At 42.0% G+C, this 18,834-nt stretch overlaps 1 protein-coding gene across 3 annotated transcripts in view; it reads left to right on the forward strand.

The window, feature by feature from the left end:
- Positions 1-9,364: 9,364 nt before the first annotated feature.
- The window catches only part of SLC12A4 (solute carrier family 12 member 4), a 49,104-nt gene continuing 39,634 nt past the window's right edge, over positions 9,365-18,834 (forward strand). For 2 of the 3 annotated variants that reach the window (XM_062586915.1, XM_062586916.1), the window contains exon 1: positions 9,365-9,626. In XM_062586915.1, the coding sequence (XP_062442899.1) occupies positions 9,482-9,626 (145 nt within the window). In that variant the 5' untranslated portion in view covers positions 9,365-9,481. Of the gene's footprint in view, positions 9,627-15,253; positions 15,308-18,834 lie in introns of all 3 variants that reach the window. The other variant, XM_062586917.1, reaches the window with a different exon arrangement.

Below are 18,834 nucleotides of genomic sequence, written 5' to 3' on the forward strand. Positions count from 1 at the left end.
TATGGAGTTATTTCCCAGTGGTTGCTGATAAATGCCTTCTTTTTTTGTTATATTTGCTTTTGTTGTGATTTACTGTTATAATAATCTGCAAAATTTAGCTTTAGTATAGTATCAAGCCAAGTCTTGTAATTGGGCTATGGACAGTATTTGTAAATACACTAAATATTTACCAATTGAAAGACGGTACTAAGCATGAATAGATTGGAAACAGAAAGTCAGCCATTCTCTAGAGTTACCTAAGACAACTGTTCCTGCCATCTGTTGTTGCCCACATACAAGTAGGGTTGCTGGACAAAGACTGTGTTTCTTTTATTGCTTTAGAATGAAGCTTCATTAACTCTCCTGATAAGATGGTCTCTTTGATAAGAATATACTGAATATGCTAGAGTCACTTGCTGAAGTCTTTACAAATCATGTACAAATCATGTTGAATAATCTAGTGCATACAAACCACATTAAGTACGGTTTCTCAAAAAATATTTGACTCTGGTTATGTATATGTAAGTTGGAATTAGTGCACTGACTCAAATGTCTTGCCTTCCTTGATACTTCTTAACTAGCATCAGAACTTGTTTTTAAGGCACCTATCAATGGAATGATGATGAATTCAACAGGGCAAATATATGCTTCTCATCAATACTTTTGCTAATAAGTTTGTAAGCTATTGGGAAACTGCCTTCCATCATCTCTCTGCACAGAATTAGTACTGCAACAGTAAGTTCACTGCACATTTGAAATGCAAGATGCTTGTTTAGTCTGTCTAGCTTTATTTCCTTCTACCATGTTGTCACTTCCCTGCCTACTAATTTCTACCTTTTGTCCATACAGCAGCAAGGATTCAAAATATATTCCTCTTCTTGAAGATATGGGTAATAACTTTTATATGACTTTGATTTCATCATTCTATAGATACTTGTAATTTATTTCTTTATTTTATGTATAATATATTGCACTTATTCATTTGACTGGTCTCTATAAGAGTAACTTGTATCCTTGTGTCAAAATATACACATTAAATCCAAATAAAAAAATTCTTAAAGCCAGCTAGATAGTGGCGTAATCTGGCAAAACACTGTAATGTTCAGAACTGCAGAAAACCCCCAAAGTAACATGCAACTTTGCTGCATGAGGAAGGCCAGGGTACTGAGGCCATGGAGCGTGCCCCACACTGGAATGCAGCTTTGCCACAGGAGGCAGGAAAAAATCAGGTAGGTTTTACCCTGGAGCTTCCTGGATATGAGCAGTTGGCCTCATTCATCTTCAGCTGGCTGTAGCCCAACCTGCAGAGAAGTCTGAGCATGCACCTCTGGAAAGGCAACAGAGATGACTCAAAGTCACTGTAGTGATACCATATTGATGGTGCTTCCTGCAGCACATTGACAACTCAGTCAAGCAGGTCAAGTCATAGAGGGTTTATGGGGATCTGGACGAGTTGTTTACCCCAAGGTTGGACAGCCTCTACTTCACAGCATTTTTGACAGATCTGTGATGGTCCACAAAGCTGCTTTTTCTGCTACTAGCTATAACATCTGTTCAGAAAATTTCAAATAAGCTTGAGTGAAACTGACATCAAGGTGCAAAACCATCAAACAAAATATGGAATCTTATGCACCTTGCAGAGATTGTGCAGATGGTATCTAGCCTACATGCAACTAGTTTTTTCTTAAATGCTCAAAATTATGCAGCTGTAACTTGAACCATGGTCGAAAGGCATCTAATTAGAAGTGCATTTCAAAAGTAAAATGATGTCAGATGTGGCCGTAACTGCTGTCAGAAAAACTACAGCGGCCTTTTGGTGTGAGTGCTAGTGTCACAGTGACAGCGGCTCATAGTAGTAGTCACAATACTGCATTTCCAACTGATGAAGCAGAAAATGGTTGCACTCCAATTTTTATCCTCAAATAGGGAGGATGATTCATCTAGGGATTTAATCCTTTTGCCATGCACCAATTAATAAGAGCAATTTGCATTGGTAATTTAAAATGAATGCTAGCTAAACTGACAGATTCTATTACAGCTGGTGGTATCAGTGAAGCATCAGATATAATTAAGATAGCATCTTTGTAATGGGCTTTGTTAGTTGCCAAATGGACAAAACACAACTCATTACTTACTCTGTCTAAATAATGAGTTGTGATAATATCTATTTTGAAAATAGTTATTACTATTTCTGTAAAATTCAAAATTGATGTACCCTGAAGTATTTTAGGCTGGTTTTGTAAATAAGAGCCAAACTTCAAGGCTTCTTTAAAAATTCAAACCTTACGCTTTCAGATGCATGAGATGCACAACGAAAAACAGACAAAATGCTGATGCAGATTACTGATTGACTCTAACGGACTGATGCCAGAGCCCTTCCCCCAGTGCTACCTCTTTCAAAATATTAGGCTGCAATGTCTACATAAATAAAGAATTGCAGTTCTCAGCTGTCTCACTTGGTAAGTGGTGATGCTAGAAACCAGTCTTAAAGAGCCTACTGCCGTTTTTAGGTATACAACTCATCTGTTACTTAAAGTTTGAGTAGTTCTATTTCATGCATCTAAACTCTGCTGAGGCTATGACTTGTTTGGGTTCTGGAAAGACAGTTGCATGTTTTAGCTGAGATAAGGAGTCCTGAAGTGTATTGGTATTTAACATCTGCATTCCTCCTTGCTGTCATTGAGCTGCTCTGAGCTGCAGAAATACTATCATATTTGTATGTTTTGGGGTCAGCAAACATCATATATTAAGTCTAACTACCTGTATAATTATAAGCCTATTCACTTCTTCTCCATTTAAAACATAGTTTAGTGGGCATCTGCACCTTTGGATCAGCTTTGAAAAGCTATATATCATTTCATCTCTGTCCCTTTCCAGAGTAATGCAAGTTTTGTTAGACAAACTAAATGAAGGTCCCTTTAGTTTGGAATACAAGCATTTACTAATGACTTTTATACAGCTTTGAAAAGTCCATCTGGATTAATTTTCCAGACTATCCTCCTGGAGATAGCTCTGAACATCTAAAGAGCCTACCTCTGCCTATGCTCAGTTTCTTCTCCTTTGTTTAGCATTGAATGGATCTATCAATTCTTAAATTTAAAAAAAGCTGAAACTTGATCATTAAAAGAAAAGAAAGAAACCCAATGACTAATATTTTTTGCAGCATCTTAATTTTACTTGTTAAATATTTCAGCAATTTCCAAAGTTTGGTGGAGAAAACTTTGATTCAGTTTTCACCTGAGTTTACAGAGTGTAAATTAAAAGGAAACAAACAAAGCCCTAAAGACTGGGTAATTTTTCCAGGCCGAAAGATAAGTTCTCTTTTGTAAAATAAGACTATTTTTCCTATCAAATTCAGCTATGACTGTTTTTACAAGTTAACTGAAGAGGAGGAAGTTAAAGTAAATAAATCCAGATGATGAGTGGCACCACAGTGTCCTCTTGTGGTCTCTCAGTGTTTAAGATCTGATGTGTTTTCTAGGAGAACAAGAGCAAAATGTTCAGTGGCTGTTAATGTACCAGTTCTTGTACAAATACAATGTGAGCTTTCTTTGCCTTATTTTCCTCATTAATGGCATATGGAGGATTGCATATTGCATGCCACACAAGCTCTGATTATTTTGTCCCGAGTTGGGGCTGGGTTGGGGGCAAGACAGGGTCTATATCCCTGCATGGATGTAGACCTTGCCTGAGCAAGATTTCAGCTTCCCAGACTCTTCTGCCTGCCTCGAAAGCAGCCGCACTAGGCTTGCGGGGGTCAGTGCCCGCAGTGGAGCCCAGAGTTGGCTTACAGGGACACTCTGATGCAGCTGGACCCCCAGCAGTGAATATGGCTACTCGTTTACCAGGAGCACCTTTATTGCCAAGTTCTCAGCCCTGGGTTTAGGTGCACTGTCTTTGAAGATGACACCACAGCTGTCCATGAGCCTAGGCTATGCAACCATGCTGATGTAGCGCCCAGGGTGCAAGCTGCTGCAGGCAGGCACCAGCCTCCAGGCAGTACTTCTGCAGCCTTTACACTGCAGGCAAGGGCAGTACAGAAGAATTGTGTAGGCATCTGGTAATTATATCCATTGCCCCTCATCACTGCTCAAGGTCTCGGTTGAGGCTAGTAAGGACATGCCCAAGCACAGCAGGGTAGGGCAGCTGCCCCTGAGCTGAAAATGCGGTTGAAGTTTTGCATTCATGACCCTGCTTGCTCTTACATCTGCCCTTAATAGAAGCAGAGGGCTCCAAAAACCCATGAAATTACTGTGTGCTCTGCTGTTACAAGGGACTTTCCCCTGCAAACAGCTCAGGAACTGACTACTGCTCAAAGGCCAGCGGAGACTTTTTACCGTTTTCCAAGTTTCAGGGTTCATAACCATCTCAATAGTTTACAAAGCTTTTCTGCTACATTAGAAATATGCTTTCTGTTAATCTGAAAGCTTTTCCTCTAACCCACAACCTGCTTTCTGCTCTAACTGAAATATATTTTTTTTCTGGGCCACCACCCTGCTATTGACTTGGTCATCTAGGATGGCTAAGAAAATACTTTTCATATGTAGTTTAGAAATTTCCCGTTGATTCAAGCAGTTTCAGTCATAGTTCTATAGTTTGATTTTAAAAAAAAGCAGCATTACATTGGTCTGTATTATCAGAGAGATACAATATGATTATTATCTAAAGCATCCGAATGGAGGTATTCCACTCAAGGAATGGTATCTATTTTGGATAAACACAGTTAGGACTGTTCTCTCTCGGGCTTCTAGACCTGTGCATCCTATGCACATACCTCTAAGTGTCCCATGTGCTCTGCCTGGGGACATAGCAATAGAGTTAGCAATGACAGCAGGAACTGAGCAAGTTAGTGTACCAATAAGGCATTTCAAAGCTTTATTTAGAGGAAGTTCATTTAAATTTTCTACAAAGCTTTCTATGGTATCATATTATAGTAAAGCAATCCAAGCGATGTTAGTGCCAACACAATTTTATAGGTGATTTTTAAATGTTTTCATCATCTGAATTGTAATTTGTGACACATTTGTTTTCTAAAGATTTTATCTTTTGCACGACTTTTCTAGCTAGAAAAATTATATTATTTCATTTAAACTTAGGCTTCTTCACATTAAATTGAGGAGGAAGGGAAGATACATGGTTTCAGATGCTGGGTCTTCCTACCCCTAAACAAATTACAAATTTTTATTGAAAATAAGATGAAATAGAGTTACTTTTTGCTGTTTGATTACAGTGAACATCAGATATTGAAAGACCATAGGCTAAGTTAACCATAAACAATACTCCAGAGCTTGTTTAAAAGGGCCTTCCAATGCATGTACTATATCCTCTTGGGGGGGCTAATGCAGGCTATTGCCTTTACCCTTAAAAGCAATCACTATTGTTGATATTAATTTGATGTTCACTTCCTCCTAGGATGATAATACGAGGAGCACGCGAGGATCTGTGAATTACTGTCTGTCAAGGGCTGTCTAAGATGCCTTGCCTCGTAAGTCAACTTTGTTCTGTAACAGTTGGTGGGGTGCAACCACTATCTCATGCTAACCTGTAAAAGCCAAGCTGTTTTATTATTATTATTTATTGTTTGAGTGTTGTCATCTGTAATAAAATGGTAAAGGCAAACTTGACCTTGCTTGCCTGTCCTGAGGCAAGTTAGGCCCTTCAGCATTTTACAGACTACCCCTCTAGAAAGCTCTGAGCTTCTCAAATAACCTGTTTGCTTTGATTTGAATAGCATAGGTGTTAACTGCCAAAGCATACTGGCCAGTCAGCTGGAAGCTTAAGCCTACTTAAGTTAGTTCACAAATATGCAGTGGCTTACTGAATAGGAATTGGATGGGGTCTTTGCTTTGCTTTGTGTAGGCAAAAGTTTGCTTTGCTTTAATGTTTGTTTATTATTATCTAATAAACAAACACTTTAAAAAGCAGTTCCTGATGGTGTACTGGAGAGAAAATAATCACAGAATCACAGAATGGGTAAGGTGTTGGAAGGGACCTCTGGAGATCATCTAGTCCAACCGCCCTTCTCAAGCAGGGTCACCTAGAGCATATTAGACAGGGTGGCATCCAGGCCATTCTCCTCCACAGAACGAGACTCCACAACCTCTCTGGGCAACCTGTTCCAGTGTTAATCATATATAATCATATATTTGCTGATCTTCAAGCTGTTGAATTCATTAATATTGTTAATAAGTTAACTAAGTTAACAAAACTCAGGCCTTTCCTCATTTAGTAAGACTTGATTCTGCTAAGATGGCCTTAATGTCTCTCCTAGTGAAACTACTAGCCTTTCTTTCTGCGAGGAGCAATTTTCCTCTTTGAAAAAAAGGAAATGAATACATTCTCTGTGCTTTTTCTTTTGCTTTAATTGATCAGTCTGTACCTACGTGAAACTGCAATTCCAAATTCCACTTAGCTTTGTAGCAAACAGCTAATTTCCATCCCCATTATTTAATGAGAGATAACAATGTTGTCTGACGTAAATGGCTTCTAGATCATCTGGTCTTCTATCAAACAACTCTTAAGCTTCTGATGGTTGCTCATATCATTTGTAAGTAATAATACTCCTATTCAGGAAATCAGTATTTGTATTCAGGAAAAAAAAGAAGTCAAACATCATCCAGGTTGAAATTTCAGTTCTCTCACAACAAAGATGCTAAATAAAGTTGTAAGGGCAGGTAACTTTTTACCTTCAAATGTAGACTGGTCCCAAACTAGTAAAGAGCTATTGTCTTTAGATAAAACAAGTATTTTTGCTTTAATAAGCTTGAATCGTTTCTTAGTGCCAAGTTCTCTCCTTGGACACTTGGATAAAGTTCTCATTCTAAATAAGAGAATTGTTGGTATATGTGCATGATCTTTTTTTCTCAGGGATAGAATTTCAGAGCCATTGAACTCAAGATACTAAACCACCCTGCAGTGGCCTAGATGCATTTTTGGTGTTTACAGAAAGACAGCTCCTTGCCAGACCTACTTTCAAAGGTTAGATGAGAAAGAAGTGCCTAGCTTAACTTTTCCTCCAAAATACGCATGACTCCAAAAACATTAACTCTTGAAACATAGTTGTTACAATCCCCGTCCCCTTTTCCTACAACACCAACTTGGATCAGATACTTTCACTCAAAAATTTTATAAAGTAGAAAACAGGAAAGATGACAAAAGATTAAGTGTGAACTAACTTGCTTAGTAGCAATTTCTCATCCTGCCCTCTCCTATAGAAAATTCTGCTTTGTCTCTTATCAATTAATATTTAAATTTTCTGTTTTCTTGGTGGTCGCTGTCCAGCTGATTATATCACACTTATTATGAACACGAAAAAGACATAATTAAACCTCAGAGGGTCAAAAAGAAAACACTACTTTTTGGCCAACTGTTCCACTTTCCTTTGGAGCAACGAATGCTGCTGCACACAAGACTGTGGACTAAGTGGAGCATTAGCATGTTGTGAATCTGCCAAGATCAATGCTTCTAAAGTTATCAGAAATCTTTCGTAATTCTCAAAAATGGGCTAATATGCTCATAGAAATTGCTGGTAAAACTCTACAGACCTCAGTGGGATCATATTTACAGAAGTGCTAATTTTAGGGCTACTGGAAAAAAATCACACCCCTGGTCTTCAAGTTACTGTAAGTTTTGAGGAGAGGAAAAGATATGTTTCTCCCGAGCCTGTAATTGAGATACTCACAGGCAAATGAAGAAACACGGTTGTCTTAATGGAGCTAAGATATGTAAGTAAAATGTAGGCTATATAAAAACACAGCAGTCTTAGAAGTCTTTCCACCTCTCTGATCAATATTAAGGGGTGTAATTGTTCTGGCTTTCCCCAGAGGTGGTCTATCAGCAACTTTGCACTAAGTGAACTGAGGGGCCTGTATCCCCGCTTGACTGCAGTCACTCCATGGCATGGATCCATTTTGCTTACTTCAAAACCCAACTAATTAAAAATGGACTTACTACTAAGCTCTTGGAACAGAGTTCTCCTTCCTGCCTGTCTCTTTTGCTTGTTACGTATTTCTCTATCTCAGTGACCTGAAGATTGCTTTGCCAAAAAGCAGGACAAGTTCAGAAAGCTTAAGAATAAGGTTTTTCTGAGCACAGGAAATGTCGAAATAGAATTTTATCTTCTCCCACAGACTTCTGTGGGGTTTCAGTACTGTCTAATAGCAGTGTTAGAACACATTACTCCTGTAGGAAACTTGCATCAGCACTGGATCTGGTTGTCACTATACAAATATTTCTTGAGTAAGGGGTATTTTTAGTCAAAAAAAAATCTACGCAGTAAGTTGGAGTTGATCCCCCATAGTAAAAGACACAAACCCTTGCCTTAAGCTTTTTTTCTGATGATTATTTACTACACTTAAAAAAAATCCTTTCACTTTCAAGGCTAGCTTTCAGACAGAGACAGTAGATTAAGTCATCTTTCAGCTCCCCGTGAAGGCTCTCGTACACAAAAGGAAGGTTCCAATACCCAGGGCTGGCTGCAGATTTTTCAGACGCGAAGGCAAAATTGAATTTTGCTCGCTGGCGGACAGGAGGTTAAGAGGCAGCGTGCGGTGGGGTCGAGGCGGCCGCCGGGCCTGGCACGGTCTGGGGCCTGGCAGCCGGCTTTGCCCAGGGCTAGAAGTGCCCTCAGCTCGGGCTGAATTTCGGGCTGCGGCGCGCCGGCGTCCTGTGCCGCCACGTCGCTGGTTTTGCTTGGGCGGCTCCGTTGGCCGCGTCGTTCTGGGGAGCTTCGGGCGGCGAGAGAAGGGAGCCAGAACAGGGCGAGCAGCCACTGCAAACACGGGAAACAGGGCCGGCTGTGGTATCTGAAGTTAATTTCTTTAAAAACACCCGCTCCGGGGCTGACAGCGCGCCTCTAGTCAGTTGGTTGGTGACCACCGGAACCGCGGTTCCGCTCGTCTGGGGCGGCTCCGCCTGCGCTGCTCGCCGACGCCCCGCTCCGCTTTGCTTTCAAAGCTTGGCAGGGCCCGTTTTTGTGTTCTTTTTTTGTTTGCTTTTCATTGCCTCTGAGCATCCGAACGCTCCCTTCTGCCGCGAGGGCCTCGCGCGCGCCCGGGCACCGGGAAGGAGGAAATGGCGGCGGGCGCTGAGGGGGCGCGGGCGGGGGGGGGCGCTGCCGCCGCCGCCGCGCCGTTGCTCAGCGGCGGAGGGAAATTTCCGCCCCGCGGCAGGAACGCAGCGTTGGCGAGGGAGGGCCGCGGGCGGGCGGCGGGGGGCCGCCCCGCCCCGCCGCCGACATGAGCGAGGCGGGAAGGCTCCCGCCGCCCCGCGCCGCCGCGCCGCCCGCGGCCCCTCCTGCGCGGCCCCGCTGCTGAGCGCCCCCGCGCCGGGCCCTGGCCGCGCCGCGCCGCGCCGCGCCGCTCGGAGGGGAATGGGTGGAGTTGAGGAGCGCGGTTTCCTGAGAGGAAGTGACCGCACGGGGCAGGAATGCGCCGCCGGCTCCGCGCCGCATCCCGCCTGCCTCGCCGCGGTCCCGCGGGCCGCCCTCGCCGCGCCGCCAGCCATGCCGCACTTCACGGTGGTGCCGGTGGAGGACAAGCCCCGCGCCGACTACGACGGCGTGGAGGGGCTCAGCTGGGTGGACTACCGGGAGCCGGCCGCGGCGCCCGCCGCCGCCGCCGACCCCTACGACACCGTCAGCTCCGACGGTGAGTGAGCGCCGCCGCCGCCGGGCCCGCACGGCACGGCTCGGCCCGGCCCGGCCCGGCCGGAGGCAGGTGGACGGGGCAGAGGGAGCCGGGCTGCCCCGGGCATCGCCCCAGCCGCCGGCAGCGCCGAGCGTGGCGCTGCGAGGCGGCGGCGCCCGCGCCGGGGCGGCCAAGCGCTTGGAGCGCTCCTTTGCCCGAAGGAAGCGGCGGTAGGAAACCCGGCGGAGCAGCCCTGCCCGCGGGGGGCTGTCTGCCTTTCCCGGCTTATGTAATCCCGAGAGGTGTGTGTGCCCAGCTGAATCTCCCCTGACAGCCGGGCCCGCTATGGCTGGGCTGCTTTCACAACTGCTGCTGCTAGGCATAGCTGCTTGTTTTTTAGGGGCTGATTTATTCCGATTACAGAGAGGATCACGTAAGTGGGAGGGGATTTGGGGTGGTGAGAGTAGTTTTCTTAATTAGCAGATAGTGTCGGTGTTCGGCCTGCTGTGGTGTTTCACTGTGACTTTCAGGTATAAATTAGTTAAATGCAATGAATGCTTGTGGTGATCAGAGGAAGGAGGCTTAAATTTGGAGAGCGGAGTGTTTCTGGAAAAATGTTGTTTTTTCCTGCCTTGGTTGTGTTTAGCACTGTAACCTTCAGGAAAAGAAAAGTCGTCTCGTGCGCACAGCGGATGAATCTGACTTGGCCTTTGTGAATCATGGGTGATTCCAGGCAATAAGGACAAGTCAGTAAGTACCCGAGTTCCTCACCCACGCCGTCAAACTTGGCGGAAGCTTTGTGGTACTGTGGGATGCACAGCAGTCCCAGAAGGGAGCCTGCTCTTCGCAGGCCTAGGCTTGAGGAGGAAGAAAAGGAGGCTTTGCTGAGAGTGATGTTGAATTGTCATGGTGCCAAGGTCCGCTTCAGGGCTTGGCACCCTGTTCAGTTCTGTGCTTCAGTTTCCAGTTGGTAGGATGGCTTTTTTTCTTTTTTATATTCAACTTTCAAAGGATATTTAGATTTCATTTTCTGTTATTAAGTGGCTTATATAGGTCTAATATCCATTATATCAAGTTCTAGTGTGGCCATTTTGGAATGGTGAAACATAATTTCTTTTCCCAGCATGTCTGTTATCACAGAATTAGTTTGAGGCTCTGTGCCTAAAGGCTATGCAAGGCGTTGGCTTCATTTTGTAAAAAGCAGTGTTTAACCTCAGGTTACTGAACGTAGAGTTAATACATAAGACAGTAATGCAAATAGGTGGTTTCCACCTATCTCAGCAGGTTGAAGTGGAGACTTGGCGGAGTACTTTCTCTGTTAGCTGGCTTTGGCCATGGGTTGGTAAGTGTGACTTCTGGAAGCTATTGCCATGGTTACTAAAGGAAGGCCAGCTCAGACTGCCTGTCATTTGGATATCAGAGTGCCTGTATGATGTGTGTGAACAACTCCTATCAAGATATTCAGCTCCCAGTGCCTGTCTGTCAGTAGCTGACAAGCTGTGGTCTTGTCAGCACTGCTATTCAGACTGTCACACGAGTTGTGCTGCTGGAAGTTAGCTGAATCCCTTTATTTTAAAACTGGTTAATATCCAATAATATGTCTATTAATATACGCTTGTTAAGCTCTATTTCTATTTGAACTGACTACCTTCTATTTTTTAATTTACTTTCACAGTAATTAAGTGCTGTTTTATATCTTCAGGGTGTGTATAAAGATATATTGCTTTGGCTACCTGTACTGACTGTGCTCTTCCCCCCCAGCCTTCTGTGTCCCCTGCCAGATTTCATGGGTCTGTGGCTCTGTAGAGGGGAATCTGAGCTCTGTGGTATTATTCCTTTGCTTCTTGGTGCCTCCTTCCACATCCTGTGCAGAGTCCAGGAGACTAGCCCGCTTGGGCAGTGTTAATAACGTGATATGGTGGAGATGGGAGGCTCCTGCTCTGAAGATGGAGAGTCTCACATTTGTTTAGCACTGGCTAGAGGGGAGAAAATGGCTCTCCAGAGATTTCTGTGGCAATTGATTTTGGGTCTTGTGGAGGGACTCTTTTGTTAGAGGTGGTACTTTGGTTCCAGATAAGGTAAATTCTGATTTGAGTGCACAGTTTCACAGTTTTAATTTGTGGCCTTATCAAAATACATACCATTCATGCTGGCACTGCGTGATTGCATGCAGGGCTGCCTGAACTGTATGTGCAATCTCTCTGTGTGATCAAGTAGTGCTGCTATAGTCAATATGGGGGATTGGCTATTGGAGTTACTGTTCTGCATCTTCTCCAATAAAGTTTTTATGTTAGCAGCTTACTAGTAAGAACCTCATTTGAAGACTTCTTTGGATTGCACAATGTGAGTGGAGAGGGGTTAAAGTGTCTGAGTAACAGTACGCTCCTTCAACTGTGTGGCTTATCGTAGTAACATAAGTCTGTCTGTAACTGGTCTATAATAGTGGGTGGAAGAGGGGCTTTGTTGTTGAAATGCTCCTTGCACAGTCTCTTGAGCTTTGCTTATGGTTTTGGTAGATTCTAATTTCCCTCTGACCTTTTCACTCCAACCTTAATTTGTCACAACATGGTCTTACTTTTGAATGCCTTTTTTTCTTTTTTTTTCTTCTGTGTTCTGCTTTATTTGGGATCTCAAGAGATGCTGAGGCATCATCTAAACACTACAGAGGTGAGGCTATTCTGCAATAGAATTTGCCAACCGTTTGCATGAGAATACATTAGTTGAGGTATAATAATTTAGGCTTCCCAGATAACTCCAGTGCTTGCTTGAGAATAAAATCAGCTTTTTCTGCTAAGCAGATCCTACCTGCTGCCACTGCTTATAATAGATTTTGACATCTTCCGTTTAGAAAAAGAAGCACAAAGAATTATTGTGTGATCCTATGATAAACACGTGAGCCCTACTTTATGGATCGGCAGGGATGAGAAATGTGCGTTTGGCATCTCTTGTGTCTTTGAAATAATGCCAGCGCGTTAGGTTGGATACACAGAGTAAGAAGGAAAGTGGGGTCTGAATAGTGTTTAGAAAAACAGAAAAGCTTTGCTTTTATAAGGATCTCAGCTCCACAGTGATCTGGGACCCTGTTAACTTCCCACAGGACACATGAACGTTGCACTTCAGTTATCTATCTTTCTGTGACTTTTGTTTGTGGAAATGAGACGCTAATCAGGTTGGTGTCGCTAACTGACTTTGGTCAGCTGCCACCCTTGGTTTTTGCCAATGAATTGCTTTGCTTACGTTCACATTATCATATGGCTTTCCTTCAGCCCACGTTTTTCTGACTAGTCTTGAGACCTTTCTCTCAGGATTACAATCTGTTTTAGTACCTACAGGGTCCTTCTGTAGCAATAGATTGCGTTAGTGAGTTGTAATAAGCTATTTTCAAATGAGGGGAGACTGGTAAAGGAAGTTCTGATATGATAGCAGCATGTTTTTACTTCTGTCTTTTCCCCAATTCCTTGTTTTTTAATATAGAGTGACTTACTAGAAAAAGTTTAAGCTGCTTATAAGACTTGAAATAAAGCTCACTGAGTATGTCTGAAAATACTTCTAAGGAAGATGCATGAATCATTCAAAAAAAAATCCCTTTATAAAGCGCTTAATTCTTATACGTAGGTGTTTTGGCAAAGTCCGGAGACAAGATAGAATTAGTCATATAATGAATTAAATAATGCAATTAAAGAAGTGACAAAAATATATGTCCAAATATATTTTAGGTTGTTTAAAACTCATGTGGAACTCTGCTAGCAGTAATATAGTTAAATAGCACTGTTACCGTAGTCATAGCGGGGTATTTTTGCCTAACCTCTGTAGCACGTGCGTCTTCATTCAGCATTCTCCATGTTGCCTTAAAGCTGTAGGAGGAAGTTGTGCAAGAGGGTCTGGGAAGCAGCCAGGGAGTCCACGCAGAGGCTCAGAACTGGTTGGGGGGAAACTAACAGAAGTACGCTGCTGTCCCTAACGCCACTGGACTCTCTCTTCCAGGGAGTTATGTGCTACTGACTTGTTGAAAATAGTATGAGTACTGTTGTTTGTACGTGTATGCATCGTCTGCTGTATCTTCTTCCCTTCGGTTGTTGTGACAAAGAAGGTGTTCTATTTTATCAAGCTTGGCATCTCCGTTTTCCCTCTCTGTAAACTTTACTGTGTAACTTTGGTTTTAGAGGTGTCCCATGAGTGCTAGATACATCAATATTTGTTTCATAAACAAAATTGTGAGGTACTTTGATCTGAGTTATTCCCCTTTGCAATAAATATAACTAGGATACACAGAAATTATTATCATTGGAAGTGCAGATCTTGAAAGGGGTCTTAACAGCGTGGTCATCTTTTTCTCTTCTGTTTGTGTAGCCCGTGATTAGCAAAGCACTGATAGCACTGCTAAACTCTCAAATAACTTTTTTAACAATACAGGTGCATAGATAAGTGGACTCTTGCTGCAGATAAGAGGAAGATAAGAGTGTGGTATGTGAAAAACGAGAGTGGAGAAGTGCTTTGTGACTTGGTTGGTTGTGTATGACACTTGGGTAGGTGATGGTATATACTTCCTTCATTAGGGTTCATACAACCCAAAAGCAAGAATTTCCCTGAAACCTGCAGAGTAAGAACTTTATTTTAGTGAGGTTTCATGAGTGCTCCAAGTTTCTAGAGGCTTTTTTTTTAGTAGCATGTAATTTTGTCAGGTTTAATTCATTTATAAAAATGCTTGCTGTGGTAAAAGAGTTCATATTTCTACATAAATGTTTCTTTTACTAAGCATGTCTCTCATGTCTTCTAACTTGATTAAGACAGAACTGGTGAGGCTGCAGCTGTCTGGCACCAAGGGGATCTCAGTGCCAGCTGCTGGGCGGCCAGGAGACAACTTAGCTAAATATAGAAAAAATGGATCTTTTTGTGGATTCTCTGGTATTTCAGTTATTTGGAAAAAGCTCTGGGAAGTATCTTTCTGATATGTCTAAGTGAATTAAAAGCAACTCCTGTAAGTGCATGTGGGTGGGTCTGTATGTTGCAAAAAAACTAAAAATGCACGTGCATACACACACAGTCCGGTCTTGTGTAGCTACTGTTTTTTGTTTTTTTTGGTTTTTTTTTTTTTTGTGCTTAGAACACCTGTGTTAGAAGGCTAAACAATTGCACACAAAATTCTATCTAATTATACCTGAAAATGCATGCTGCTTTTGATTTGCTGAGTACCCCTTTCAAGCTTTGGTCACCAGTAAGAGTCTTTGATGTGCTGAAATTGTATCTTTTATTTCATCTCTGCACTTTTCTAAAGGAATTCAAATCAGTTACTGGGTTTCTTATCCTGTGTTTGTGGTACATCTCTCACATATATAAAATTGATTTGTGCTTGTTTTGTTCCATTTTCGCTTGCAGTTTTCTTCAATGTTTCGCTTCCTTAATGCATATAGTGATACTTCCTTTCTTGCTGCTGCTGCTGCAAAAAAGTGTGATTGCATGCTCTCATGCTCTTCAGTGTAAAGCTTAAACTTGGCATATGCTATGAAGCCCCATGTAGAATGGGGATTAAGATACACTGCAGCTTCATTGGCTAGAAAATGCAGCCAAACATGCTAAATGTCACTAGCTAAAGAAGAACAAAAATCTTGAAGAAAATCATATTTAATGATCATTGCTTTCTTCTTAAGTGCGTGTTACAGAATGGGGGACATCCAGTGCCACACAGAGAAAAGCTGAATTTGGTAAGTTTTCTCTTCCTGTCCGAGAAAAAACTTAAGTTTACATTTATTCTTGACTGTGATGTAACAAAGAATTTAATATGCAGACTGATTTATGTTATAGAAAAATGGCCATCATCACCAATCTGTGGGAGTAAGTTTCATTTGATCAGAGGTCTTTTTTCTTTAACTCATTGGTTCAAGATTATAGAGTGCTTTGCTAAGTGACGTGGACTAGGGAGAAAATTTTAAGACATGATCTAAAGTCTATTGGAATTATGTGTTAGGAATATTTCCTGTCTTCAGTAACCTTTGTACCAGGTTGTTCATATGTAAATTTTGTATTTCTTATTGTATTAAGCTGATTTTCTTTTTGATAGATCAGAAAATTTCAGTATTTTTTGCAGCTTGATTTAGTAAAACCTTTTTATTGGTTACTAATTTTCAACACACGTTTGTTTAAATGATGCCAGGTGATCCCTTAGCAATGACTAGTATTGATGGCTGCCGTTAGTTCTGTGTTTTCTTATGGTTGAGCCCCTTTGGAAGCTTGCTTTCAGGATTCTTGGATTTTGTCACTCATGGAGAACTATCCCTCTTTCACAGTGGCTGCTGTAGCAAATGCTAAGCAAACAATTTCTCCTTCTTAGGCAAGCAAAGGAACAGAATGCTACACAAAAATTACTAGTGTTTTTGTAAAAAGTCAAATATTTGAAGGTACATTCAATATGTTTTTGCTTTAAATAAAAAAAACCTACATGACCAGGAAAAATACAGATTTTATAATGTACATGTGGTAAGTTTCTGTTGAGTTTTCAAATACGGTGGCTTCTTATATGCTGTTAGGTGGTGCTTCCATCTCCTGTCCTCTGCACGCCTGTTGAGGATGTTGCCTATTTGCTCTGAGTGTGTGCTCTTATTTTAAACATTGTTTCCAGAGTCCTACACTGTCACTTCTGTACCATTAAAAAAAAAAAAAAATTTACTGGAATTAAGGAGGTAGCATTCTTGCTGATAGGTTGTGCGATAGGGATTTAGTTTTTGTCGTACATCTTACGTTTGGACTGGGAAAGATGACTGTTTTCTTTCCAGCAGTTTAGTTTATGTCTGAGCAGCAGAGGTATAGGTTGGGACAGTGCTGGGAGCCTAATTTTTCAAAATATTTGATGTTATTAGAAATGCTTGGAATTTTTTAAATTGTCTCTTGATCTTCATTCTCTGTAGGACAGAGAGGTGGGGTTCAATATGCAGAATAGAATAAAAGGCTGATTGCCCAAAAGAGCTCTGACTAAATTATCTTGTGGATGAACAGGGAAGGTTGATCACTTGACAAAACTGCCAAGTTAGCTATGCATTGCTCGCTGGAGACAGCCTCAGACTTGTCAGAAATGTAAGTGAAATGGCATTTATTTTGCAGAGCAGAGGACAAGAGGCCAGCACTCCCAGGTGTCCCCGTACTGGCTGGGCTGGGGTGGTGGGCTGGTGGCCAGGGAACGGAGCGAGAAGAGATTGCTGCTGCAGCTGCGGGACAGTCATCGTCACCTTGCTGTCGCCTTTGTGTTGGTGGTCACAGTGCCCTGAGCAGAGACAAGGAAGGTGGTTTGTTTGCCCCTGTGTTGTAGGGGATGGCTTAGCATTTCTACTGTTACTCATATGCCAAGTTTGCCCAATATCCCTTTAAGTTTGTTCCACAGGTCTATCCCCTCGAATCTAGAAAACCTAATTCTCCTGCCCAGCATGACCTGCAATGTCCTAGAAGCCCAAGTATTTCGTTGATTGACATGTGGTCTGTCATATAACTAGGATGCAATCCATCGATTACTTTGAAAATTAGAATCAAGTCTGTAAGCTAATGTTGGGAGCTGGCTCGAAGGGAACTGTAATGGAGATTGTATAACAAGATCCTGAGAGAGAGGAGCTGACACAGGGTGAAGTGTTTGCGGTAGAGGCATATTGTGCTCCATATAGGTCATCTCTGCTTCAGCTTCGTATAGCTGAACAATAGTCATGTTTTCTGTGCAATTTAATCATCATCTTTCATTTTGATCTCCCAGCAATTGATACTCAGCATTTTATATGCATATATATATATATATATATATATATATGCACACACACACACACACGTACATATATATATACACACACACACATGAGGGGTCATTTAGAACATCATTCAGTCATTATAGAAATCTCCATATTATGAAACAAGTTAGACATTCCAGACTTCTGTTTTAAAGGCAAATAAGTGGTTTGCCATTAGAAGCTGCCCATTTGCTGAGTTATGTTAACTGCTGAGGAGGACAAACTTGTTGAGATTTGCTCTTGCATACTTTAAATTGCTGATTGCTGCAGTAAAATGCAAATTTTATGCCCTGGAGTATAATTGATTTTCATAAAATTATCTATAGCAACTATACTTTGTGTTATGACCCTTGTCTGAGCAGCCCTGGACTTAGTTAATGTGTGCGAAGTCCACCTCTGTATTTCTGGGTGCGAGGTCAGATCTGAGTCAGGAAGATAGCGTAGCTGCTGCTGTCTCTCTGATGGAAGACGGCACATTTCAGTTTCTACTCTGCTTTCTACCTTTTGTAATCAGGAGCTTTGCCCTACTGATCCAATTGTAAATAAACTAACTGACATAATTTTCACTACTTTCGCTATCCTATATACTTTGTATCCATAGTTGATGGAAAGGACAAGGGTAGAGGTCCTCTACTGAATTTTGTAGGTCTGATTTAAGAACTTGCTGCTCCCATTTTCTACTTTTCTTCTGCAAATGTTATTACTTAGTGCTTTTGTCTGTGATTTTTTTTTACTATACAAACTGTTGAGCAGCAATACTAGTTTAAAGTAGTTCTTTCTTCCCCCCATCTGGATCCCGTCCCATCCTGTGTTCCACCTCCCCGAGCTGTGATGTGCTCTCCAAGGCACAGTTGTTTCTAGAGCATCACAAACCAACCCTTACCAACCTTATCCAAATTCGATTCTCGCTTAGCTATAACTCATATCAAGGCTACTTTACCCAAATGGAAACAAACTGTCCACTTTTGATTTTGCCTTATGTTCCAGAGGATGCAGTGGCAACATAATGGATTAATTTCAGGGAAATCGGAGCCAGACGTGATGCAGAAGTATAGCTGATTTATATTTGCTGCATCCCAAGACTGTGTAACCAGACAATGGTATGGTTATCTACCTTATTTTATGATGCCCTTCTTTTAGGGAGCTTTAAAGCTGTAACTCAGTTCAACACAGAGAATAATGTAGTTGTGATGATTTGCCTTAGACCTTTTTGAAAATACTGTATTCTAGATGTTGTGGTACAAGTATGTGCTTGGCTGGGTTAAGCTCGCTGATTTATATCCCTGAGTTTCCAGTGACTTGCATTCTGTTGCATATGTTTGAGTGGTGGAGCAGATGACAAGTGATCTGATGTTGCCCATTCCTCTATGAACAGTTTCTCTGAGCCAATGCGATGTTCTCATTTTGCTCTGATGATCAGGCACGCTGAACTTCTTGTAAAGTGATGATAAAAGCCACTGTGGCTT

This window comes from Rhea pennata, chromosome 13 (assembly GCF_028389875.1).
Source record: "Rhea pennata isolate bPtePen1 chromosome 13, bPtePen1.pri, whole genome shotgun sequence".
Classification (NCBI taxonomy): domain Eukaryota; kingdom Metazoa; phylum Chordata; class Aves; order Rheiformes; family Rheidae; genus Rhea; species Rhea pennata.